General features: G+C 39.5%; 2 protein-coding genes across 12 annotated transcripts in view; both read right to left on the minus strand.

Annotated features, from left to right (window-relative positions):
- Positions 1–1,598: 1,598 nt before the first annotated feature.
- Positions 1,599–10,691, minus strand: LOC123774936 (ARL14 effector protein). 3 transcript variants are annotated; one of them, XM_069318993.1, is made up of 5 exons: positions 8,909–10,687; positions 7,293–7,382; positions 4,134–4,264; positions 3,437–3,504; positions 1,599–2,045 (listed from the first exon to the last, which is right to left on the minus strand). In XM_069318993.1, the coding sequence occupies exons 1-5, from the start codon at positions 9,053–9,055 to the stop codon at positions 2,041–2,043; spliced, it is 441 nt and encodes a 146-aa protein (XP_069175094.1). In that variant the 5' UTR covers positions 9,056–10,687; the 3' UTR covers positions 1,599–2,040. The 3 variants fall into 3 exon arrangements, with proteins under 3 accessions (XP_069175094.1, XP_069175092.1, XP_069175093.1); XM_069318991.1 differs by having other exon boundaries at positions 3,437–3,589; positions 8,909–10,684; XM_069318992.1 differs by lacking the exon at positions 7,293–7,382 and having other exon boundaries at positions 3,437–3,589; positions 8,909–10,691.
- A 4,829-nt stretch (positions 10,692–15,520) lies between these two features.
- The window catches only part of LOC123775000 (acidic mammalian chitinase), a 13,435-nt gene continuing 2,376 nt past the window's right edge, over positions 15,521–26,579 (minus strand). Inside the window, exons 2-9 of one of the 9 annotated variants that reach the window (XR_011225970.1) lie at positions 25,372–25,514; positions 25,028–25,171; positions 22,030–22,161; positions 18,357–18,608; positions 18,068–18,253; positions 17,568–17,699; positions 17,109–17,324; positions 15,521–15,653 (exon numbers count right to left, since the gene is read on the minus strand). Coding sequence is in view for 5 of the 9 variants with exons in the window: in XM_069318983.1 (XP_069175084.1) it covers positions 17,169–17,324; positions 17,568–17,699; positions 18,068–18,253; positions 18,357–18,608; positions 22,030–22,161; positions 25,028–25,171; positions 25,372–25,514 (1,145 nt within the window). In the remaining 4 variants the exon portion in view is untranslated. Of the gene's footprint in view, positions 15,852–17,108; positions 17,325–17,567; positions 17,700–18,067; positions 18,254–18,356; positions 18,609–22,029; positions 22,162–25,027; positions 25,172–25,371; positions 25,515–26,579 lie in introns of all 9 variants that reach the window. The other 8 variants (XR_011225969.1, XR_006775015.2, XR_006775014.2 and 5 more) reach the window with 8 other exon arrangements.

Raw genomic sequence — 26,579 nt, forward strand, 5'->3', positions numbered from 1 at the left:
GAGAAATAAATTTCAAATTAACTACAGTATTTGCAATAGACTTCTCTTCATCACCAATATCTTTAAAGTCCATTAAAAGTCATTGAAATTTTGCAAGGCATCAATGGTTCCTAGCTTTAACTAGGAAGTGTTAACTTTTGGATGGTGATGCACCAGACATGGTGACCATCATTTCTTTATCTAAGGCCCAGGAAAGAAGGAAAGTAAGGGTTTCAGGATTTTTTTTCCAATATAGTGAATGTTTGCCAGAGATTTCTAGTGTTGAATGATGTGCTCATAGATCTTGAGTACAGTGTACTTAAATATTACAGGGCACAGCTAGTCTACCGTAGGGGATTGACGCACTAGTCCCAATCACTTGAGGGCGACGGGAACAGTTTACGGGTTAATAGGACATGCTGTAAAAACATGGAGGAAAAATTAAAAGCCTGAAAACATTACAGGAAATGATCAACCTCTGAAATGCACCAGCAATACAAACAAGCCAGAAATGTGTATACTAGGATAGGAAGGACAGAGGAGCAAAATTTTACAAAGAGATTGCTGGCAAATGAAAGTCCAACCTTTACCTTTTTTCCAATTTTAAGAAAAAGTCTAGAAGGGCAAAACAAACAAAAATTCATCATAAAAAGAAAGTATGCTACTGACTATATAGCACTGTCTAATGGTACAGAATATTCAAGAGGTGCTGGATATTATTTAAGATAATATAAGAGCAGAAAGGCATAAGTTGGTCTGTATGAAAGGAGTTGAATTCACCAGGAATTTTATTAAGGAACATGTGGAATATACAGAAAAACTTCAAGAAAGCAAAATTGCTGAGCATCCTTTACAAAAGTACATTACACCAGGATATGAATGACTGTAAGCAGAACAATGCAGTTCAGATAGTAAGGTGTAAGTCTCGTGTGTGTGTGCGCGCGCGTGTGCGTGCGTACGTACAGTAATTACCTAAGTTTAGTTACTGGATAAGAGCTATGCTAATAGTGTCCCGTCTCCCCAGACTCTTTGTCATATAACAATTTGAAACTACTGATGGTTTTGGCCTCCACCACCGTCTTACTTAGCTTGTTCCAACCGTCTACCACTCTGTTTGCAAAAGAAAATTTTATATTATTTTTTGGGCACCTTTGTTTCCTAACCTTGAATCTGTGTCCTCGTGTTCGTGATGTTGCTGCTTTCAGGAATTGTGCATGTGTACTCACATAGTTGTGCTTGTGGGGGTTGAGTTTCGGCTCTTTGGTCCCGCCTCTCAACCATCAATCTACTGGTGTACAGATTCCTGAGCTTCTCGAGCTCTGTCATATCTACATTTGAAACTGTGTATGAAGTCAGCCTACACTACATATGTGTGTGGATTTTGTTTAGTGAACACAAGTTAATCTTGTGTGACCAACATGTGGTCTAGTCGGAGACATGTCTTCCTGCAAATTTCGGTAGTAGGAGGAAGGCCACAGTGATTGGTCATGTTTACTGAGTTACCTGTCCTCAACATGGCTATTAGTGAGCATCCAACAGGTTAATACTGTTTAAATACTATATTGCAACATGCAATTAGCTAAAACAACAAAATATATCACAAGCTGCCAAAACAAATATATTTTATTAGTTTATTTTTGTTATAGTGACACACATGAACATGGAATAACAAAAACAGAAAAGGGGGTTTATAAAAATGGCAAGCACCCTGTATCAGTAAAATCTTTTACACTTTAAGATAACCTAAATAATACAAAAATAATATATAAACTGAAAACAACATACACATCTGGGAACACCCAGCGCATAGGTTCGAGCCCTCATACAGCTTCTGGATTTGCTCTTTGAAAAACGTTATTCTTGTTTTTGTTAATCTTTATAAAAAAATAACTTTAGAATACTGAATATGAGCTTTGGTTTGAAGTAACAAAAATAATTGTGTAATGAAATGCTTCCCTATGTGGATAGTAAGAGGTAAAAATTATTTTTTCTTGACAAATTCATTTTTCCAAATCAGCTTTGTTCCCTCGACTTCAACTTTCTCATAGTACCACTTTCTGTTCACCCTGCAAAGACAAAGACGAAGCTAAGTGTATTCACAGTTAATATTGATTGTTAAACCTTTAAATTATTATATTTTATTCTCTTTTATGCTGCATAGTTGAGACGTTTGCAATTTTTTTTTTATTTTTTTTTTTTAGGAATTTTGAAAATTTTTATTGGGTGTTTTGGAGTTCAGTTGCTGACCTTTTGAAGTTTTTTTTGTTAGTTTTGGAGTGTTATTGTTGGAAATTTTAAAGTTTTTATGGCCATTTTGGATTTTTGTTGTTGTTGGGCATTTTGAATTTTTTTTGCGGGGCATTTTGGAGTTTTTTTGAGGGGTATTTTTTAGTTTTTCCTTTAAGCGTTTTGGAGTTTATTTGTTGGCAGATTTGGAGTTTGTTTAATCAATAATAATAATAATAGTAATATTTTATTTATACAGGTGTAATGTACCAACCTGTCCTCGTACAAAGAATGTTGCATTTCGATCGTATACGTTACGCAAGGCCAAAAATTGTCATACTAGAAAAATGGAAGCGGCTCGCAAAAGTGATGTACAGTACTGTCCCATTTTCTGTTTTAGGTCCTCTGGTAGGTTAGGGGAGGACAAAAAAGAAAAAAAACGAAACAACTTCAAGTGATGTTGGGAAACCTTAGGAGGACTGGCTGAATGTACATACACATAATACATGAATAGTGGATGATTTATAGGTAAGTACAATGAATAAGACCAATAATAAGTACTGTGGATGGTTTCATCCATAATATTAGCAGGTTGAGAATAGTTTGAATATTGTGAGGTGTTTCATTCACCTTTCAGCTTATGGTGAATTGAAACAAAATTATCTGGACAAGAAAGGTATTTTACCTTATGTGATAGACTCAATGGCTGTTACAAAAATTGAGATACGAGTAGAGCCATAGGCGAAGTACACTAGCTGGAGCTGGAAAATTTGGAGAGGCTCGGTAACATTGGGCTAACTAATCTGTGGCACTGGAAGGATCTAGTTGTTCCAATTGACCACTTTGGTAGATAAATTTGTTGAGGTTTTCCTCTATTTGAATGTTGCCCGTGGGATTAATGCCAATGTATTGTCCAGCCTGACAGTAATTGATCCAGACCTTCCGACACTGGATCTTACCTTAGGGATATAAATTTTGAAATTCTCCCAACAACATATGGGATTTGTTATATAAGATGCAGGATTACTATGGGCACACGAATACAGCATTATTTATAAGGAAAACAACGAAGCCAACTATAAACATGTTAGCGTGAGCTATGCATGTTAGTGGCTTTGCATGAATGTAAAAATACCAATCTTGTGTAATCTCACCAACCCATTGTACCTTCTTGCAAATAAATTGTTATTATTATTATAAGCATGCCAGTTTTAGCTATACTATACAGTACCTGCATTCACTGCCACATTTTCCAGAACCACATTTTGGGCAAGGGTAGTAGCATCCAGGACAGTCACTCTGCAGGCAGTCACATAAATCTTTGTCAGAATTAACAAGTGTGCCATCAGGTCCATAAACACACTGCTGATTCTGGCTCCTGGTCCTGAAAATTATGTTAAAAATCTGCAGCTCAAGATATTCTTTGTTCAACGTAGCCTGTGGGAGGTAGGTCTTTAGAAACAATAGAAAAGATAACCACAGAATTCTTAATGTAATTAGATAAGGAATAGTGGGGATTATATAGCACAACAGAGTTGAGGAAGTTACCAAGGAAGCACACCATAACAATGGTACAGCCCCATATTTTGGCCTTTAGTATTTGATACACATTAAAGATACGGTTTTCAATGTAGGCGAAAAATTAAGCTCCTTCCAGAGTAGGGGCTGGATTCATCAAGTAGTTACGCAAACACTTGCAAATCATACATCTTTCCTGAATTGTGGCGGCTTTGTTTACTTTTATTAAACAGTCTGGAAACTTCACAACCCCAAATTATTGTTATAAACAATCACATAGTGCTTTGGAGTTCATAAACTGATCAATAAATGCAAACAAAGCCACCTTGAATAAGGTAAGATGTACAGGTTGCATAAATGAATGATGAATCCTGAACCTAGGTCACAAGTAGTTTTCTCAGATACGTCACCTTCCTGTGCTTCTGGAATGTCGCACTGTCTTCTTCTTGCGCAAGACTCTCTCACTGATTTTGGGGTTGAAGTTTTGTATGAATTTTGACCGGCTACATATCTGCAGCTGCAGTAATGCAGATGCAATAGCCTGCAAGTTAATATAATATTATTGAGTAAACAAAGATAGTTATATACTACATTCGTGTTACCTTTTAACAATGTATGAATTACAGTGCCTAGCAAAACTGGGTAGGACTTTATTTATTAAAAAAATTCACAAAATGATTTTTTTGTACATTAGCCTATTCACTGTTGCTTTCAAATTACATCTATAGCATACACAGCACAAAGATTAAAATGATTTGTGAATATTATAAATAAATATTGTCTGAAATAGCGCCTCCTTTCAAAAGCTTAGTGCTTTATTAAACTTGCCTTTATTTGAACTTGGCACTTGGGCTAGGTTCTGAGTAATCATTGTGCTCCAGGAGACAAGTATGTGTTTGAACTGCTTCCACCCTCTTCTTAAGACTTGACTACACCTGTACGTAAGTTTCGCAGTTACGCAAATACTTGCAAACATGAGGTGCCACTGTATGGTCCTGTTGTATTCAGACTCGGTCGTCAGTATAAAGAGAGGCTCCGAGCTCTCAAGGTCACGGGAAGATATCTCCCGTCCACGAGGTTAACCATAGCCCGTGCTTCTTGTCCCCGCTCATGTGCCAGGTAAGTTACGGGCTCACCATAGCCCGTGCTACTTGGAACTTGTTCCGAGTAGCTGAATCTATAACAACAACAACTCTCAAGGTCTTTCAGCACTGCTCCTATGCCAGGTAAGTGCTCACCATAGCCCGTGCTACTTGCCCCGCTCCTGTGCCAGGTAAGTTACGGGCTCACCATAGCCCGTGCTACTTGCCCCGCTCCTGTGCCAGGTAAGTTACGGGCTCACCATAGCCCGTGCTACTTGGAACTTGTTCCGAGTAGCTGAATCTATAACAACAACAACTCTCAAGGTGTCAGCACCGCTCCTGTGCCAGGTAAGTCCATTACGGGCTCACCGTGGGCTGTGCTACTTGCCCCGCTCCTGTGCCAGGTAAGTTACGGGCTCACCATAGCCCGTGCTTCTTGGAACTTGTTCCGAGTAGCTGAATCTCTAACAACAACAACTCTCAAAGTCAGTTTCAGCCCCGCTCCTGTACCAGGTAAGTCCATCACGGGCTCACCATAGCCCGTGCTACATGGACATTTCGTTCTGAGTTGCTAAATCTAAACCAACAACAACTCTCAAGGTACGACAGGCACAGCCCCCGCTCCTGTGCCAGGTAAGTCTACTACAGGCTCATCATAGCCAGTGCTACTTGGAAATTTTTGTTCTAAGTAGCGAATCTTAAACAACAACTCTCAAGGCCCGTGTCTTTTTACGGGCTCACCATAGCCCGTGCTACATAGACATTTCGTTCTGAGTAGCTAAACCTAAAACAACTCTCAAGGCTGTTGCAGGTTATCACTCAGGCTATGGTGCCAATGTCAGAATGTCAAAATGATGTACCTTGCATACATCAGATCTTTAGTGGATTATGCTGCACCTCTGCTTGCTTTGATGCCTGGAAAGAAAGCTTGGAGGGCTTGAAAAATTTACAAAACGAGGCCTTGAGGATAATGCTTGGGTGCCCTCGTACCACAAAGATACTTAACATGAGAAAGGAACTTAATGTTCCGAGCGTTGTTGATCGTGTTACTGAAATTAACTGTCAAATTGGTATAAAAATGCTTAGGCTAATTCACCCTAACCCTTGCACATAAGCCCTCCAGAATTTCTTTATTGAAGGTCAGCATTGTTCCAAATGGATAACTAAAACTGGAACTGAACTCAAAATGTATCAGATTTATCATTTGTACCAAGAGAGACAACAACGGCACTTTCCTGCACCGTGGGAGGTTACACCCTTTTCAATTTTAATCCCTCCCTTTCCACCCAAGAAGCAAATTAGAGATCAGCCCAAGCTTCATCTTGAGGCAAAGCTCAACGCCTTAAGCCATATTGATGCTCTGTCCACAGAGCATTCTCTCTTTCAAATCATATACACTGATGTTTCCCTACACCGTCCCACGGGTGCAGCTGGAAGTGCAGTTGTCCTGACAATGGGCGATGGCTTATATTTTGAGTGGGGAGTCCGTATAATTTGCTTCATGCAGGTCAGCGTTTAATCCCCGACCGTCCAAGTAGTTGAGCACCATTCTTCCCCTCCCGTCCCATTCCAAATCCTTATCCTGACCCCTTCTAAGGGCTATATAGTCGTCATGGCTTGGCGTTTTATCCTGATAATTCCCTTCCGCTTTCTCCTGATAATTCCCTTCTTGCACTGACATGTGTACGTCTCCAAACTTGATACATTAATTGTAAGTGACTCCTTATCATCCTCTCGTGTCCCAAGCTACACACAAATACAACAAAATTATTAATGATGGTAACAGGTCCATTTCATGTGGTCTCTTATCTCATGTTGGCTTCCGAATGCATGATAGAGATGATGAGTTAGCCAAAGAATCTGCCTTTAAAGGAGACGTTGAGTGTAACCTTGGATTGCCAATAAGCAGTATGAGAGCAGTGGTACACCAAGAACTTCAACAAAATCTTGTAGATCTGAGGCAAAGTGAAATCGACACCAGTAATTCCATCTATCATCATACTATCATGCAAGAGGAGCCACACATCTATGGTTCATCCAATAAAATCAGCAGACTTCTAGATGTTACTGCTGCTCGGCTTAGACTCGGTTACAAGTATCTCTGGGAATTCTCATTATCTGCTGATGTAGACTTGACCAAATGTAAACTGTGTCAACAAAATTATTCGCACACCCTCCGTCACTATGTGATGGAGTGGGAAAAGATACGTGAATTCAGAGACAATTCTATAACCAATGTTCCAACGATGTGTCAATATTTCATTTAAAATCATCTGCTACCAGAAATTTTAGCCAAATATCCCCAGTTTGCTAACTGTAGGTAGTAACTAAGTGATTGTAACATATCCACCGCTATCCACTGGATGGGGGGCGGTGTGCAGGACAAACATATCAACTGTGATACTAACTCTCCACAAATGTCAGTTACTTAACTTGGAAACTGTACTTAGCAAGATATTTCCTATTATATAAAAACAAAATACATACTTGTTCCTCAGTAACAGAATCAGTCCCCGTAGATTTCTTGTCTTTCTTGCGTCCTGACTGGGTAGCTTTGGGACTTGATTCTGTCAAACCCTGTGAAATATACAGCGTTCAGTTTACCCAGCAAAAATCTACTTCGAACAATAAGCTGGGTAAATTGAACAATCTCCGAGCTGGGTAAACTGAACTCTGTCTTCAGACAACACACACACACACACACACACACACACACACACACACACACACACACACACACACACACACACACACACACACACACACAGCCCCTCCGTTTAAATCCCTAAACATGCTGAACTCACTCCATAGTGTATGTTCAGCATAGCACTCTTACGCTATCTACATGTACAAAACATTGTTCCTAAATGCTAATCTCGATTTGAAATTTTTCCTTGATAGGTGTACATGATATGTACATGAATGTGTGGGGTGAGTGTATGTTTAGCATGTTTGGGGACTTAAATAGCGGGGCTGTGCGTTGTCTGAAGACAGAGTTTGTTATAGTTCTGATAGCAGATTTTTGCTGAGTGATGATAGGCTTGAGGTAATTTGCAGTGGGTGAACCCCATGCACAGGTCCACCTTACAGAAAGCTGAACTTACTGAAGAGTAAGTAAACAATACCCAACAGAAAGCAGCATCCTCCCTTGATGCCACCCGGTCATGGTCAAAGAAGGGTTATCTTGAGGTTATCTTGAGATGATTTCGGGGCTTTTTAGTGTCCCCGCGGCCCGGTCCTCGACCAGGCCTCCACCCCCAGGAAGCAGCCCGTGACAGCTGACTAACTCCCAGGTACCTATTTACTGCTAGGTAACAGGGGCATTCAGGGTGAAAGAAACTTTGCCCATTTGTTTCTGCCTCGTTCGGGAATCGAACCCGCGCCACAGAATTACGAGTCCTGCGCGCTATCCACCAGGCTACGAGGCCCCCTAAATAACTAAAATAAAATATTTTTTATGGCCCCCTAAAATATTTTAACCCCCTAAGGGTTAAAATAGATATTTTGTAGTGTTCATTTTTTTATATTTAAGATAAAAATGAAGACATTAAACCTTTCTTTTCAGGATCTTCTAACTTTAGCTTGGTTTTATTTTGGATGGTAAACAGAACTGAACTGTAATAATCTATCAACATATTAACAAAGACCAAACAATAATTATATTTGTCAACATAAAATATATTCTAGTACAACTTATCCTCCTGTTTAAATAGTACTTTTTGTAACTATGTGCACCATAGTACAAACATTGACGTACTAAGGAATTATATAGTAGAATTTGCACTATTCCATTTATAGTCCGAAAAAATGAAGCTAAAAACAAACACATATTCCTAGGCCTAGTATAGCCCACGTATGTACTATATTAGGCCTCGGATAACGTGTATTACGCTTAGGAAGGTTAGGTTAGTTTACTTTGTCTTTACAACATAAATATAAAATCTTTTCCGCTCTGTTTAAATTCCATATGTCCGATTTCTATTTTCTAATTGCGTTGAACGCCGGTATATGTACTATGGTCCTTATCGTCGCTATAAGTGCTACCAAAACAGGAGGATGGGCTGCATATTCAATAGTGTAAGTTACTGTACATATGAACATACCGGATCATCAAACGCTTCCTCTTCGAACTCCACGTCCAAATCCGGCTCAATAGCTTCACCAGTTTCACTTTCTTGGCATACTTCATGACGTAAACCCCCACGCTCCTTCTTGGAGGCCGCGCCTGTTGCTGCTGGCTTGCTGGCCATCTTCCTCTACGTTGAAGTGAAAATGATAATAGTTGTAGACCTCATTATTAATATCTTAAAATCAGGTCAGTATTTTGGAATGAATTATAGTACATATATCAACAAGTTACCCATTAACATTAAGTGAAATGTGCCTGACTGTTTAATACAGAAAGTGAAGTCTGCCTGCCTGATACATTAGGTTAAGGTGCTTGACTGTTTAACACATTAAATTAAGTGTGCCTGACTATATTACATTAAGTGAAGTGTGCCTGTTTATTGCATAAGTGTAATAATAACAGAATGCCTAATTGTTAAAACATTACCTTCTGTTCTACCCTCTCTACCGTTCTATATTTCCTAGCGGTGAAAATTAAAGGAGAGTAAAGAGGGAGTATGGGAAAAGGTGTGAGGGAAGAATGGAAAACGGGGACACGGAAGGGATGAATTGAGGTAGAGAAGTGGGTGAGGAGAAGGTGGATAGAAAACGAGGATCGGATGGGAGGGTCAAGGAGAGGGTTATATATACACCCTAACCTGGGGATGTGCTCTGAGAATGTGTCCTAGGCTAACCTGGAGGTGTGAACCAAAGATGTGACTTTTACAATGTTCTGTCGTGACAACGCTCGTGGATATCATAAATAATTTTCGCTGCACATACATAAGGGATAAAAATGTTTTGTCTTTAGAACCACGTCAATAACCCCCTTAGACTGTCTTAGGCTGCCTGGGTAAAATGGGAACCTGATAGAAATGTAAAGCTCTACAATCCTCAATGGTGTTCTGCTTAGAAACTTTGGAGGCTTTGGCAGCTCATCAGTGACCTGTGTGTCACACCTTGTATGTACTTTACCTGAATAAATATTTGAATTTTTTTGAATTTTATGGAGAGTGCTGGTGTGCAATTAACTACACTGAATTCGTTAAATGGTCACTGCTTGACGCAAGCGGGGATGTTTCTGGCGGGGGAGAAAGAAACAACTGCGCAGCGCGTCCCGCGGCGTTGCGCGGGCAGTTTGGGGCCGTATAAATACGGGCGCACAATGGGGCTCTGCCCTCACTCCGCCTGCCCTCGCCGCTGCCCTCGCAAAACCCCACCCTTCCCCCCTTTGCAAGCGGCTGCTTTTGTACCCCCGTCATGCTTTGCACAGTTGTCCCGGTTGTCTCCCCACTGCATGTGGGAAGGGGGGTGCAGCGCCGGTCCCCAAGTGTCCCGCTGTCCGTAGCTAATACTTTGCCCAGTCTAGGTGCTAGTAAGCCCTACTTGTAGTCACCCCCTTCTCCTTATTCATTAGGTCTTTCCGGCCTCTTGGTCGGGTACATTATGTGTTATGTGGTCTCTCACTTATTAGTTACTCTTTGTGTCCTGCCTGTTATATCCTAGTGTTATATAATTACTCACATTTGCATTCGGCCTTAATTCTAGTACCAGTTAAGCTTTACGTTTCTGCAGAATTAGTTTCCATGTCACTATAGGCTAAGGTCTCATAATTACTACGGGTGTACCTTTTAAGTTAAATCTAGTCCTCGGACTTGGAATTGTTACTGTTAATTCTTACTTTATATATTTACATGTTCTGCAGAATTTAATCTTCAATAAACTTTAACGCCCCATGCTGCCAGTATCTTTCTCCCCCTGGTCAGAAAACGAAGCATATCAGCCTTTTCCATAAGTTAATGTTATGACTTGTACATTCGGGTAAAGAAAAAAAGTCATGCATACAGTCTTCCTATTTGTGAGTGGTTGAAAGATATAGTTTGTTAACAAAATTACAATACTAAGTTTTGTTATTACGGTATAAAGATTGAAATGTCAACTTCGAGAATTTCGCGGGCTGTTATCCTTACACGTTGCTCTACAAGATTGTTTAAACTGTGCCTTATAATATAGTAGCTTCAAAGTGTACCGTTTTGGTACATTTGTACCGCAGGAACAAATAGGTACCAAAGTACAGAGCGCTTCTTACCCCGCCCAGACAGGTGGGGGGTTATAAATTGTTCTAGAAATTCTCGTACCCCAAACAACTGTGAATCGGCGGCTGGTCAACGAGAGATCAGACAGTGTTTACAAAAGCTGATTAATTCGTAATTAAATTAAAAACGCGAGATAACTACTGCAATTTGATTCGAACACATTAAATAAAATAAGCACTTGCTTGCTTGCTTTGACGCTAGGCTGTGCTGAAACACCACCACCTGGCTTTAAATGGGTTTATTAGCAGATTCATTTGGAAATTTGGAAACTTTCGATCTAGACGAAAACCGTCTAGATCCTCATAATTTGGCGGGTCACGACGCCAGTGTGGGAGACGCCTCCACAGATCACGCAGGGTCCAGTCGCGCTTCCCCAGATCTCCAGTATCAGCTCGTTTTTATACCGGTAATTGCTCAAAAGGCCCACCACTTACGGGCTATTCATGCCCGTAAGTGGTGAATTTAAACATTTAACAATAATTATCAGTCTATGCTTAAGCAGTCCAAAAACATACATATATCCGTTGATATATCCAACCCACGCATCTGAAAATGAAGAAACGACGACGTTTCGATCTGCCTTGGACCATTATCAAGCCGTGACATATCACACATGTTCACATTATTGACTATCTTGAGATGCTTACGGGGCTTTTTAGTGTCCCCGCGGCCCGGTCCTCGACCAGACCTCCACCCCCAGGAAGCAGCCCGTGACAGCTGACTAACACCCAGGTACCTATTTACTGCTAGGTAACAGGGGCATAGGGTGAAAGAAACTCTGCCCATTGTTTCTCTCCGGCGCCCGGGATCGAAGCAGGGACCACAGGATCACAAGACCAGCGTGCTGTCCGCTCGGCCGACCGGCCGACTATAATAATGTTTCGCACTCGACCGTTTATACAGCATGACATCACAGTTGTCTAGATTTATTTTAAGACTTTCTTTTGTCAGTTAAGTTTCATGTATAGTTGGTGACTTGGCCAGCAACACATAAGCCGAATCTTAACCGTATGTTAACAAATTTATTCTCGTATAATAATAAAAAAATTAATTTCCATGAAAATGTTTACCGCAATTATTTTTATTATAGTTAATAAGATTAAATAATTATCAGGGGGGATCAAGTTATTATCAACAAAAATCCACATACAGCAATTTTCAGCCTGAATGCCTCTATACCTGCTCTTACACCTAAAAATCTCAGGATAACATACGATTTCCAACGATGACCTGCTCATTAATGTTTAAAATGAATCTCATAACATGTCATTCTGTTGACATGAAATAAACAAAAAATGTCCGCCACAGAAGCCCTTGCAGCGGTCAACGTGTACCTCCTAGCTGTTCATTACTCTTTATCGCCAAGTTTATTACAACAGCCGACAGACCACATGCGAAGAATTATAATATGAAACGTTTGCAGCACTTAGGTAATATGTATAAAATACATATAAGCTAAGTAAGCCACAGTGTTGTGGGCGGCTTGGCGATCTGTCGCCAGCGTGGTGCTGTAGTTTGTGCATCTCACTCCATTAACACCATTGACTGGCCAGTAACTAGTTGGGTGACCACAGGGACAGTCTCACCCTTAGTTAGGGGGCACCTTAACAAGCCCAGCGGGCTACCTGTCTCATTAATGGGACAAACACAACCTACACCATTCAGCAGCCGCCTTACTTACTTGACCCTCCACACTGGACAGCTGTACAAATTACGAGCCTAACTGAATTAATGATTTACACGACGTATTATATATTATTTCAATTATTATTTTGGCAATATAAAATGACAGTCCTTAAAATGCAATCACTTCACTCAATGTCCAAAGAGCTTGGAAAAGTCGGGGGATGGATGAAGAAGGAAGAAATTCGTAAAGAGGATGAGGAGGCTAAAAAGTTCGATAGCCTATCCACCGTGGGTTGACGTAGAGTTTATATATACATATATAATATCGGCCAAAATAAGAGTCGTCCGTTGTCAGAAATTTTCAAATTCCTAGCTTGTCAAAGCTGATGCGGTGGTGCCAAGTTATAATATTCCCTCCCCCCAGCAGGCTTGTGTTGAAGTTTCGGGTAGCCAATAATCTATTACTAATTAGTAGAGGTGGTTAGAAATGGTGCAAACAAATTAAGTGTATCTTTTGCACTTGCCAATGTCCCATCCTGAATTGTATAATTGTTATTAGAAAATAAGTAGTTAATCTAGATTTATTTATTTATTTTATTTATTTATATATATACAAGAAGGTACATTGGGTTTGTGAGAATACATTGGATAGTACAGTATTTACATTCTTGTAAAGCCACTAGTACGCACAGCGTTTCGGGCAGGTCCTTAATCTAGCAGATAATTTTAAGTAGGTAATTTCAATCAGAATTGATAAATGATAAAGATACATTACAAGATAAAAAAAATTTGGCATTTATGTTGTCTGTAAGAGTTCCACGGGCTCTTGAAAGTGGGTTGGCTTTGTGGTTTCAGGATGCCGGGCTGATTCCTTCACGGCTGCTAATAATAGGATAAGTACCATTTAATCTTTGTTCAGGTTAGGTTTAATATATCAAGCATGTTACTTATTGAGTGATGCTGTGCTATTTTTGTGGAAGGATTTTCATTTACAGTAGATTTATTAGTACTAGACTCAATGGCCATAGTTTAAAGTGACACTAGTTGGTTTAGTGAGTATGTATTTTGGTGGGTTTAAGGTAGTGGTATTTGCTCATAGTCTCGTTTCATCCAGTGAAATAATTGTGCTATACTGCAAGGCATTAATGCTGTAGTTCCTTGCTATCGTTCAGGCTTTCTCTGGAATTTGTCAGATATTCGTGTACACAGATTATATTACAGTGTTTCCTCAGTCTAGTACCGAGGTGGGGCTTGACCATTCATTTGGTTAAGGGAATTATTGCCAGTAAGTGATAACTGCCCAAGCCATGGTGCAAGGGGATCTCTGCATAGATGTGGACAAACATCAATTACACAATTGGTTTGTTTGTATCTGGAATTTTCCGCTAAAAAGGTGGATCACCATTAGCAGATAACCTATCTGTGTCTAATTGGACTTCTCGGATTCAGCCAATTCTCTCACTACCTGGTAAGTGGTACCTTATGACCCGGGATCCAATATCGAATTCTTATGGAAATCCCAATATCTTTCTCCCTCTGACTCTTGCGGCTTACAACGAGGCCCACGAGTCGTGCCATTCTGGAAGATTTACTTCCTTACCCCAGGAAAAGCTCCCTGATGGCCACACAGCTGCTGCTTGTGCTGGACCCTGAACCTTGCTCCAGTGCACTGTTTTTTTTTTTTTTTTTTTTTGAGATATATACAAAACTTGTTACATTCTTGTACAGCCACTAGTACGCATAGCGTTTCGGGCAAGTCCCTGGAATACGATCCCCGCCGCGAAGAATCGTTGTTACAACCAAGTACACATTTTACTGTTGCGTTAAACAGAGGCTACAGTTAAGGATTTGCGCCAAGTAAATCCTCCCCGGCCAGGATACGAACCCATGACAAAGCGCTCGCGAAACGCCAGGCGAGTGTCTTACCACTACACCACGGAGACGTATTTTTTTTTTTTTTTAAATCAAGGGCCAAGAATATCATATTTAGCCTTTTTATTGATGCATTAATTACGCTGTTTCGGTCCTGTTTACTGGCATACCATTGAGTTACCCTCTTTAAGTTTATCGAAGTTGCTTTAACAAAAGGTGAGGCTGTCCCCGTGATCACCCAACCAGGTACTGACCAGAGCAAGAATTCTACAAGCTTGGTTAGCTTATTAGCCACATTAAATATGCGACCACTCAAGAGATCTGTACCTCTTACCTCCATCATGGTAACTTAAATCTAAATTTATTATTCAGTTTACAAGCTATGAAGTGCTACGAGGTCGTCCTCAAGCCAAGGATATTATTGTTATAGACGATCTATTAGTGCGTTGGAGCTCTTAAATTGTTAATTACGAAACCTCATCGATCGATCTATTAGTGCGTTGGAGCTCTTAAATTGTTAATTACGAAACCTCATCGATGGAGGTACAAGATACTTATTAAGACACTTGACTAGCTCATCAAGATTGTAACTTGCTTAGCTAAATGAATTGTGAGGTTCAGTCCCTGAGCCCATTATGTGCCTCTGTAACCCTTTCCACTACCGCCCACAAGATGGGTATGGGGTGCATAATAAATGAACTAAACTAACTAAGACACTTGAGTGTTCTGTGAATCCTCACTCAGAGCTGACTGACCAAGTGGCTCATACATCTAAAATATTGTCCACTGACTATATTAAAGTTTATAATTACCTGTTTACAGTATAACATGTTCATATATCTTTGATATAAATGACAAGCCTTACAAATGATATTTAATTAGAAATGCAAGTGGTATTAGGTTAATGGCGCCTTTGTAAAGTTTGGTTACTATGATTGCTTAAGTTTTAAGTTTATGTATTAATAAATTTCACCAGAAGGTATATTCCATATTTCCTGAGAAGAAAGGGCATGATCAAAGTTTGTATAATATTGTTTATTGAAGTCAGAATAATTAAAATAAAACTGCTTCAATATCAGAACGAGCCAGGTCCAACATCAGTACTATTCAGCTCCAACATCGGCACTAAACAGGTCCAACATCGGCACTAAACAGGTCCAACATCGGTACTAAACAGGTCCATCATCGATACTAAACAGGTCCAACATCGGTACTAAACAGGTCCAACATCGGTACTAAACAGGTCCAACATCGGCACTAAACAGGTCCATCATCGATACTAAACAGGTCCAACATCGGTACTAAACAGGTCCAACATCGGTACTAAACAGGTCCAACATCGGCACTAAAAATCCCAAAGAACAGTAAATTTACCTAAAGTGGTGACCAAAGGCTATATGCAAACATTAATACATATTAAAATGTGGGTATTCTTGTGAGTATTTAAAAACAAATTTTGGCTCTAAACATCTATGGTAAATTAATAAGTCATCATGGATGAATGACCCATTAATAATGAATGATCCACTAATAATGAATGAATAAATGAATGAAGGGTGAAGAGGTCGAACAGCTTGTTGACAGAGCCCGGGTGCATGGGGGGGAATTGTGTAAAACCCTGGTTGTGTCTCGGAGAGGCTGCAGGATCCGTGGTAGGTCAGTGGAACTCCCGGTTGTAATTCTTTTATCATGTCGTGGCACAGTCGATTAAAGCGCGCCTGGGATTCTCTCGGACGAAGGTTCGAACCCCCATCACGGCCCTTGTGGATTTGTTCACTTATATTTTTGATATCCCCAAAGTCAAACTAAATCTGTGCAAACATTCCATGCAAATAAAAGGACCCAGTCTATGGAACTCACTCCCTGTTGAATTAAAAGATTGTCCAACCTAAGCCTTATTCAAAAGTAAAACCAAAAAGTACCTAATTTCATCCCCATAGTTTCCTACCTTGTGCTTCAAACTCACACTGTATCTTGTGCTACCCACTTGCCAAATATTAGTACTTAAGACATATATCTTCACTAGTGTAATAACCTATCAATTTATATTGAAGTTATATGTTGATATACAATTTTGCTACAATGTACCTTTTCATCTTACCTGATGTGTTAGACTAAGGACCTGCCCGGAAAGCTATGCCTGTTAGTGGCTTTGCATGAATGTAAAAATACTAATCTTATGTAATCTCACAAACCCATTATTGATATTATTATTATTATTATTATTATTATTATTATTATTATTATTATTATTATTATTATTATTACATAGGTACCTGGGAGTTGGTCAACTGTCTTGGGTTTGCATCCAGGGGAGGGACAGTTGTTCGACCTTGTGATGGGGGCGGGGAGACCTCGATATAAGCCTAACGTGTATATATATATATATATATATAATATATATATTTATATATATTTATATATATGTATATATATACGTTAGGCTTATATATACGTTAGGCAGCTTGGTATATATATGTATATATATGTACCAAAGCTGCCTGTCCCTGACAAAAATAAATTAAAAATATTATAATGTAAACATTCCTAAACACCGAATTGTATAGTTGGTGAGTGACTTATTTGGGCGGCGGCGGCGTACAATTCAGAACTGGAATGAACGTGGAGACCTTGTGAGTTAGTGGTGTGGGAGCCGTGACTACTATGGCGCCAGGGTGGTGGATGTGTCGTCCTCCAGGACCTCTACCATGGTCTTGATGAGGTCGTAGGGCCGGTCGCTGCAGCGGCCGTGGAAGTCCTCCATCTCCAGACTCCACACCAACACACCGGCCAGGTTCTTATCCTTGACGTACTGCGCCTGCGTCCCCAATGATAACTATTAGTTAAACAGCACTACAAATATAGGAGAGTAATGTGATAGCCTTAAAATATGTAAATTCTTAATTAAAACGTTCTGTCAGTAGACATATTTTCTCATTCTACACATAAGAGTTAATGTTTATAGTGCAGAACTATATGCATAAATTTGAAACTGGTTCAGTGTGAAGTATGTACATGCACAGAGGTCGTTGCAAGGGAAAGTTCCGAGATTACACCGCACCTTGATGGCAGCAGAGTCGTGGTTCTCATACGAGCACCAGATCTTGTAGTGAGGAATTGAGTAGGCGTAGGGTTCGTTGCAACCCTCTGCCACTGTCACTGTCCAGCTTTCCTTGTTTATGTAGTTACATATCTGTAGATCATGTCAGTTATCATATTAGTGTTTAATAACTATAGGTTAAGAACTCAATAGTTAATAATCTGCAACAGCCTTCTTCATTTGAGACCAAGAACAGTTTAAGTTCACTGTGAATATTATTATAACCTAGCTGACTAACCATACAGCCCGTCCTCCTAAGGTTTCCCAACGTCAAGAAAACGGTCAATTTAAAGTGTCCTCTCCTAACCTACCAGAGGACCCAAAACAGAAAACGGGACAGTACGTCACCTTCGCCAGCCGCTTCCATTTTCTAGTACGACAATTTTTGGCCTTATGTAACGCATTCGATCGAAATGCGACGTCTCTTTGTAAGAGGACAGATTATTATGGTTAATACTTGCCTCGTTATAGCCGAGTAAGCCAGCGGTGGCTGTGTAAGGTCCTGCTGTCCCAGGGTTGCTTGCTGGGGCGTTGTAGCCGTGAATGGCTTCATTGTCCAGGGTCCAACACCGGGCGAAGGTAGGAACAGCCATTGTTAGCTTGGTGCTAGGCATCCCTCCGTCTATCCAGTAGTTTATGGAGAAGTTCTGTGTCAAACCACTTGTCATGAAATTTACTTTGCATTCATGTATATATATGTGCTTATATGTGTCTCACGCTGTAAAAATATGAGATTTAGATGCACGGTACCTGGTTGAGGATGAGGTTGACGCCAGTTTCTCCAGGGTAAGGGTAGAGGCCAGACTGGTGTTGGGTGTACGGATCCCATGAGCCGTAATAATCGTAGGTCATTACGTTGACTAGGTCCACGTATGGGACCATGGCGGGAATATCGTAGGCGGCGTCGATGATGTCCCGTGCAGCAGACACGCCGACCATCAGTAACATATCATTGGAGTGCAGTGCTTCGTCCAGCTCACGCAGCAGGGTTATATAATTTACCTGCAAGATGAATTAGCGTTACAGGAGTCTGCAATAAAGACTAAACATTACACAAGTATCTCCCAACCAGTTTAAGATAAAAACTAAGTACTACCTAATTAAGTCAATGTAACCTACCTCACCCCCAAAATGTCATCCCATGTCTTCTATTTTAAACAATGCTGTTTTGTTGACCAAATTGTATTTTTGCTTTTTTTTCTGCCATGTTCCCCCCCCTTTTTTTATTTTTTTTCTTATTTTTTCTCAGCACAATTTATACTTTAATCTCAATTAGTATTAAGTTTTAGTCTTAGTGTTTTTCCTGCCCGAAACGCTTTGCGTAATAGTGGCTTTAGGCATTGTATGTACTAGCTCTATCTATAAATCCATCAACTTTTGTATCTTACCTTGTATGCTTGTACCTTACCTGAATAAAAATTTATTTATTATTTATTTATTATAGATTAGCTTAGATGTATTCGTGATGTGACATCAGTAAGTATACTACGTTACACTAAAAGTGCCGAGAATATTGAATGAGAATTAAGCCTCTTTAATTTACACTGTACTTAGTAAAATATCTGACATTATTACACTGTAACAGTTCGCTTCTAGTAGGTAAAGGACAATTTATTATTAATATATTAATTTTGTAGCCTAATATAAAAAACCCACTTCAATTACCATGTAATATTCAGTGTTGATATGTTAAGTATTACCAAAATTATTTACCTAAATGAGACGTATTATATCGTTATACATTTTACAATTCGTAAATAAAAGTAAAGTAAGTAAATTTAAGTAAAGTAAATTAACAATTAAGTTACAATTCGAGCAGAGTTCTGCTACTAGCTATCATTATAATTAAATATAAAATGTACTAATATTTTCAGATAAATCCATGTCAAAAATATGCACTGGGTCTGATTAAGACCTTTTGTGCCCTCTGTAATCCTTTTGCGTTACCGCTGACAGGATGAGTATGGGGTGCACACGAAACTGCCGCGCACAGAATGTGTGGGGTGCACAATACACCACCGTTCACAGATGAGTATGGAGTGCACTATAAACTACCGTTCACAGGATGAGTATGGGATACATAATGTACTACCGCTCACAGAATGAGTATAGGGGTGCACATTACACTACCGCTCACAGGATGAACAGAGTAGGACTGAGGACACCTCCCTGTGGAGTGTCAAGTTCAAAATCTCTCGTTACACTTGATGCCCTTGTACAGATGACTTCCTGTTGGATCTGTACCGCAATGTTGTAGCCAGACTGGGACGTCAATGTAGAGAGAGAGGCTCTGTGCTCTCAAGGCTGTGGCAAGCTACTATCCAAGCTACGGTGCAAATATGAGAATTGGCAAAATGATGTATCTCTCAAATATTAGATCTGTGATCGATTATGCCACACCAATGCTTGCTCTAGTGCCCGAGAGAATGCTTAGAGGGATGGAAAAGATGCAAAACGAAGCCATGATGATGATTATCCTCGGATGAGGATATTAAATTACTAAACATGAGGAAGAAACTGAATATTTCCTGTGTAAGTGATCGTATCACTGAAATTAATGTTTTAATTGGTATCAAGATGCTTATGCTAAGCCCACCTTAACCCCTGCATTAGGCTAAGCCCACCTTAACCCCTGCATTAGGCTAAGCCCACCTTAACCCCTGCATTAGGCTAAGCCCACCTTAACCTCTGCATTAGGCTAAGCCCACCTTAACCCCTGCATTAGGCTAAGCCCACCTTAACCCCTGCATTAGGCTAAGCCCACCTTAACCCCTGCATTAGGCTAAGCCCACCTTAACCCCTGCATTAGGCTAAGCCCACCTTAACCTCTGCATTGAAGCCCTCCAAGCCTTCTTTCTTGAAGGTCAGCATCCCTCCAAATGAATTACCGAAACCGCCACTGTGCTCAGAATGTATAATATTCTTCACCTCTACCGAGAGAGACAGTAATGACACTTTCCTGCTCCGTGGGAGATCACACCTTTCCAATACACACATAAATCACAATATCGTGATACATCAAATGAACAAATCACACAGAGGATCATTCAGAACGTAGGTTCGAACCCCTCATTACGGCCCTTGTGGATTTGTTCACACACCTTTCCAAATTACTGTCCCCCCCCCCCTTTCCCACCCAAGAAGTTGATGAACAAGCCTTGCCTCGACAAGAAGCAAAGTACAATGCTTTAAGTCAAATTGATGCATTGGTCAGAGAGCGCTCCCTTTCCCTAATTATTTACTCTGATGGCTCGCTTGCACCAGTCCTATGGTGCAGCTGGAAGTGCAGTTGTGACAGCGAGAGATGGTTCCTTTTCCTATGAGTGTGGAGCGCATTCCACCACCATCCACGGGATGGTGGTGGAATGCATAATGAAGAAAGAATCTGAATCACAAGATGAGCATGGAGTGCACAATAAACTACCGCTCACATGATGAGTACAGAGTGCACAATAAACTACCGCTCACATGATGAGTACAGAGTGCACAATAAACTACCGCTCACATGATGAGTACAGAGTGCACAATAAACTACCGCTCACACGATGAGTACAAAGTGCACAATAAACTACCGCTCACACGATGAGTACAGAGTGCACAATAAACTACCGCTCACACGATGAGTACAGAGTGCACAATAAACTACCGCTCACATGATGAGTACAGAGTGCACAATAAACTACCGCTCACATGATGAGTACAGAGTACACAATAAACTACCGCTCACACGATGAGTACAGAATGCACAATAAACTACCGCTCACATGATGAGTACAAAGTGCACAATAAACTACCGCTCACATGATGAGTACAGAGTGCACAATAAACTACCGCTCACATGATGAGTACAGAGTGCACAATAAACTACCGTTCACATGATGAGTACAGAGTGCACAATAAACTACCGCTCACATGATGAGTACAGAGTGCACAATAAACTACCGCTCACACGATGATTATGGGTTTCACACTAAACGAAGCCTCAGTGATGAGTATGTGGTGAACAATAAACTAAGACTTGCGAATTGAGTATGGGGTGCACACTAAACGAACGCTCACATGATGAGTACTGGGTGCACAATAAACTAGCCTCCGCTGGCGGTAATAACCAAAATTAAATAAATGAGCACCACTAGAAGAATAAGCACTACCTCGCTTCCCTACTGTAATGATTCCAAGACTATAGAACCTCATCTACCAGCCTACCTCCTAGTTCCCTAACACGAAGCCTCATCCCCAAAAACGCTAAATGATGTAGCATACACAACCAAACCTTTGTTGATATTTACTGTAATTACTAATTTGTTTTAGGTGCTTCAATCCCTAAAGGTTACAAAATCCCCCGAAGAAACTGTCTAGTCAGTCACTGTAACTGCTATTATGATTAAAAGTTGGATTACTGTTTAAGATAATAATGACTGACCTTGTCCACAAAGGAGCCGCCGCGCTGGGTTGGGTACATCCAATCCAAGTCAAGACCGTCGAATTTGTGAGTCTTTAGCAGTACTATAGTAGAGTCAATGAAAGTCTTTCTCTTGAAGGAATCTGCCGCCATCTGTGGGTAACAGTTACATTTGTAGTAAGATACAGTCACACAGGGGTAGTTTGTTGTAAGGCAGTCATATAGGGGTAGTTTGCTGTAAGACGGTTACAGAGGTAGTTTGTCGTAAGACAATCATATAGGGGTAGTTTGCTGTAAGACACACGGGTTTGTTGTGATACACGGGGTACTCTGGCCATTACCCAGCCTTATTGTCTTGTATATGGTTAAGACCAGAGAGGATCATATGTAATGGGGGCTAAGGGATAACATTCAAGTGTATGCCTCCTTCGGAGATTGTAGGCCTACATATAGTATCATGTTTGTAAGTCTTACTCCTGCCAATGTTGGGTATTATTCATAACATAAATGCAGATAGGTAGTGGAAGCGGGGTTTAGTAATGGTGGTGTCTGCGGTTAAATAAAATAAAATAATATAAAGTCCTAGAAGTTTACGTGCACTAGTGAAGGGTTAGGGTATCATCCTCTTATCATCCTTATCTATCCTCCTCTATATTAATACATCTTCAGAAGGAGTCACTCCTTCTGAAGATGTATTAATATACGAAAGTACTTAAGGAAATTCCTGTTTCAATTTTCCTCCGTGGTCTGACACTGTCACATTTTTAATCACGTGTTTATTTTCGTGATATATACACACACACACACACACACACACACATATATATATATATATATATATATATATATATATATATATATATATATATATATATATATATATATATATATATATTGGTAGCAGTCTTTCCTGTAGACATATATTATTAAATATGACCGAAAAAGTAAGATTAATAATTCTAACACGAATTTTCTCAATCTTTCGTACATTTCTTTTCACTGTTGGAGGTAATTCAAAAATCAATTCTCCAAAATTCATTTTTATTTCTAGTCTGACGCGACACTTGAGCACGTTTCGTAAAACGCGCTGTTTATTTTTGTTTATATATTTTTGTTTATGATAAACAATATCAATGTCTTTGTTTATGATAAACAAGTCTCATCAACCCACTCCACTTACATTATAGTAAGACACTATGATTTAACTCAGTTTACTCTTTATTAAAAATAATACTTGAAAATATTATTTGAAAATGTAATAAGTTTTACGAAACGCGCTCGTGTCGCGTCAGACTAGAAATAAAAATGAATTTTGGAGAATTGATTTTTGAATTACCTCCAACAGTGAAAAGAAATGTACGAAAGATTGAGAAAATTCGTGTTAGAATTATTAATCTTACTTTTTCGGTCATATTTAACAATATAATATATATATATATATATATATATATATATATATATATATATATATATATATATATATATATATATATATATATATGTGTGTGTGTGTGTATATCACGAAAATAAACACGTGATTAAGAATGTGACAATGTCAGACCACGGAGGAAAAATGAAACAGGAATTTCCTTAAGTACTTTCGTATATTAAATACATCTTCAGAAGGTGACCTTCTGAAGATGTATTTAATATACGAAAGTACTTAAGGAAATTCCTGTTTCATTTTTCCTCCGTGGTCTGACATTGTCATAATATATATATATATTATATATATATATATATTATATATAATATATATATATGTGTGTGTGTGTGAATTTGATCAGGAAGCAGCTGTTACATGACAATAACGATAGGCCAGGGCCTTTGAGCGATCACACTTTTACGCTAGGATGGAGAGTGACCAGGATTTTCAGGTCAAACCTTGGTAAATCGAATAATCGTTACAAGATTACGACGTAACGTAACGTCACAAGGTGTGACGTAACCATTTACGTCACAAGGTGTATCACAGATATGGGGCGAGACACGTGATACAAAGCCTAAGGCATTCGGCCATGCCAAGGCGCGGCCGAACAAGGAGCGACAGTGGAGTTCAGGAGTCTTATTACAGACTCAAGGACCAACAAGTCGTTTGTGGGAGGATCGAGGGGACGAGGTTCCTGGAGCTGGGAATGTTTAGCTCCTTCGACTGTGTTGGAGTCGAACTCTTATAGGTGTGGGTGACTATAAGGGGTAATGAAAGACTAAACAGGGGAATGGACTTGAAGAGTTCTAGATTAGGATGTTAGTACTTAGATATTGACCGGTTAAAGGCCATTGTAAGGACTGGTTAGATTCCAAGGTATAGACTGGTTAGGGTTCAATGTGGGTTGAAGGTATGGGCCGGTTATCAATGTATGGGCCGATTAGAGTCCAGAGTGTGGGCCGGATAAGTCCACCCTGCCTGGCAAGTGTAGTCTGGCAGGCTTAGTGACACCCTTTCACAGTAATTTATCAAGTCGAAAGAAGATACTTATGTAATTGTTCATAGTCTATTCTATTTTAAAATTACATTGAAATGTATTTGAAGTTCTAATGCCTTTCCTTGTACTTAATATGTGTGTCGCGACTCCAAAGGTGCATCTCAAGAGACTAGAATTAAAGGTGATGACATATGATGCACACTGAATATAATTATAATATGCTGAATACTTGATAATGAGTTTATCAACATTAGTAAATTTGCATCATTTTAAACTGCATGAAGTGTTTCTAGTGCATAGAGTAATGCACTGCTGGAGTGCTTGATGTGACTGGAGTACATGAAGTGCGTGTAGTATATAGAATATTTGTTGTGCCTGGAGTTATTGTAACGCTTAGAATGTATCGCGTGATTGGAGGGCCTCGAATACATGGAGTGGTTGGAGGACCTTGAATAAGTGTAGTTCCTGGAGTAATGGGAGACATGCAATGGATAGCCTAGCCGAGGGTTTACCCTGTTAACATGTTTAGAGAAAACGTGTGCATGTGACAGAGACTACAACACGTCTTGTAAATGAGGTTTGTGATGGCGTACATTAGAGTATGAAGTAGATCCCTCGTTCCAGCCGCCCACACCCAGCAGTGTAAACAGGTCGGCGTTCTGGCTCTTAAGGTCGGTGAACTTATCGTAGCCGCACTTGCCATAGTCGACACACAAGTCATTGTACGGGTCCAACACCTGCAGGAAATCATTACATTCGATGAGCGCCTCGCCGAGAATCCGTTATCTTGACTGATACTAAACATTTAAGGAAAAACCCTTTTTACTGCCGAAGAGAACATTATTATATATCATTTACGGAACGAAGAGATTTATAACAAAATATATAATCGAATTTTAAAAAGTGTAATCAATCCGTGGAGGCGTGGAGCTCTCACCTTGATGGTGTAGTCGGTGTTGAGGCCAGCGAAGGCATATATGACGTGAGTACAGATGTTAGGGTCGATGTTGGCCGCCTCAAACTTACCATCACCACTCCTATAACCCGCCCACGACCCGAAGTAACACACCATCGCGCTCTCTGGTCGAGAAACACACAGTTGGAAACATTTCTTCATTCTCGAGCTATATTTTGAGTTACAGAAAAATGTAGCTTTCGAACAATATATTGGGTTTCATTCAACCATTTATATTTCAGCAGCTAAATGTTTTTACGTAATATCTTCTTTCAGAATGTTACTTTAGAGTGTATTTTACTTGTTAAGCTCAAATCTTAAAAAATATGTTGAGAGATAATCTTAAACTGTAAAGTTGAGGTCGACGCTAGGATTGGTGTTAGGCCTTTCAACCTTGCGAGGGTCATTAAAGACCACCATAATAGGTTACCGACTAACCAGCAAGTATACTTCAGTCCTGAACATACCCCAAGACTAAAGTATAAGACACTTATATGAGAGGCCAGTCGGGTTTGAGAATAATGGAATCCTTATATAACAGGAAGCTGCGGCTTCTGTTAAATAGCAACCTCTCGGCTGTTGAACTGTATACTATATAGTGCACAGTAAACCTTGTAATTTGATTTACAGTTCATACTGACATTTTTTTAATTTGTTTTAGTTTACCATGTTTTTTTCTGTTTTTTTTCTTATTTCAAGTGTTTATATTGTATATTATTATAGTCTTTTATTTAAGACATACAATACATTTTTTGATATTTAGTTTTGTTTAATATTTAAGTATTCATGAGGTTTTGGCTAGTATTTTATAATTGTTTTCTATTAGGCTTGTGTTTTATATAACTTTTTTGTAAGTGTGAAGTCATTATTAAAATAGTTGTATTATTGTTGTTTATCCATGTGTTAATTATCAAGGTTCATTACTTTATAATCACTTCACGTAAGTTTAATAGTGTGGTTTGTTCTAGTAGTTAATTTAATGATGATTGATTTTGCATTTATGTTCTATGTGACAGTTTTATTCGGTTTGATCACTTTAAGTAAGCTTAAGTGCTTTGTGTTATATCTTGTATTAGGTTTGATCACTTTAAGTAAGCTTAAGTGCTTTGTGTTATATCTTGTATTAGGTTTGATCACTTTAAGTAAGCTTAAGTGCTTTGTGTTATATCTTGTATTAGGTTTGATCACTT

Source organism: Procambarus clarkii, chromosome 92 (genome assembly GCF_040958095.1).
Source record: "Procambarus clarkii isolate CNS0578487 chromosome 92, FALCON_Pclarkii_2.0, whole genome shotgun sequence".
Taxonomy (NCBI): Eukaryota; Metazoa; Arthropoda; class Malacostraca; order Decapoda; family Cambaridae; genus Procambarus; species Procambarus clarkii.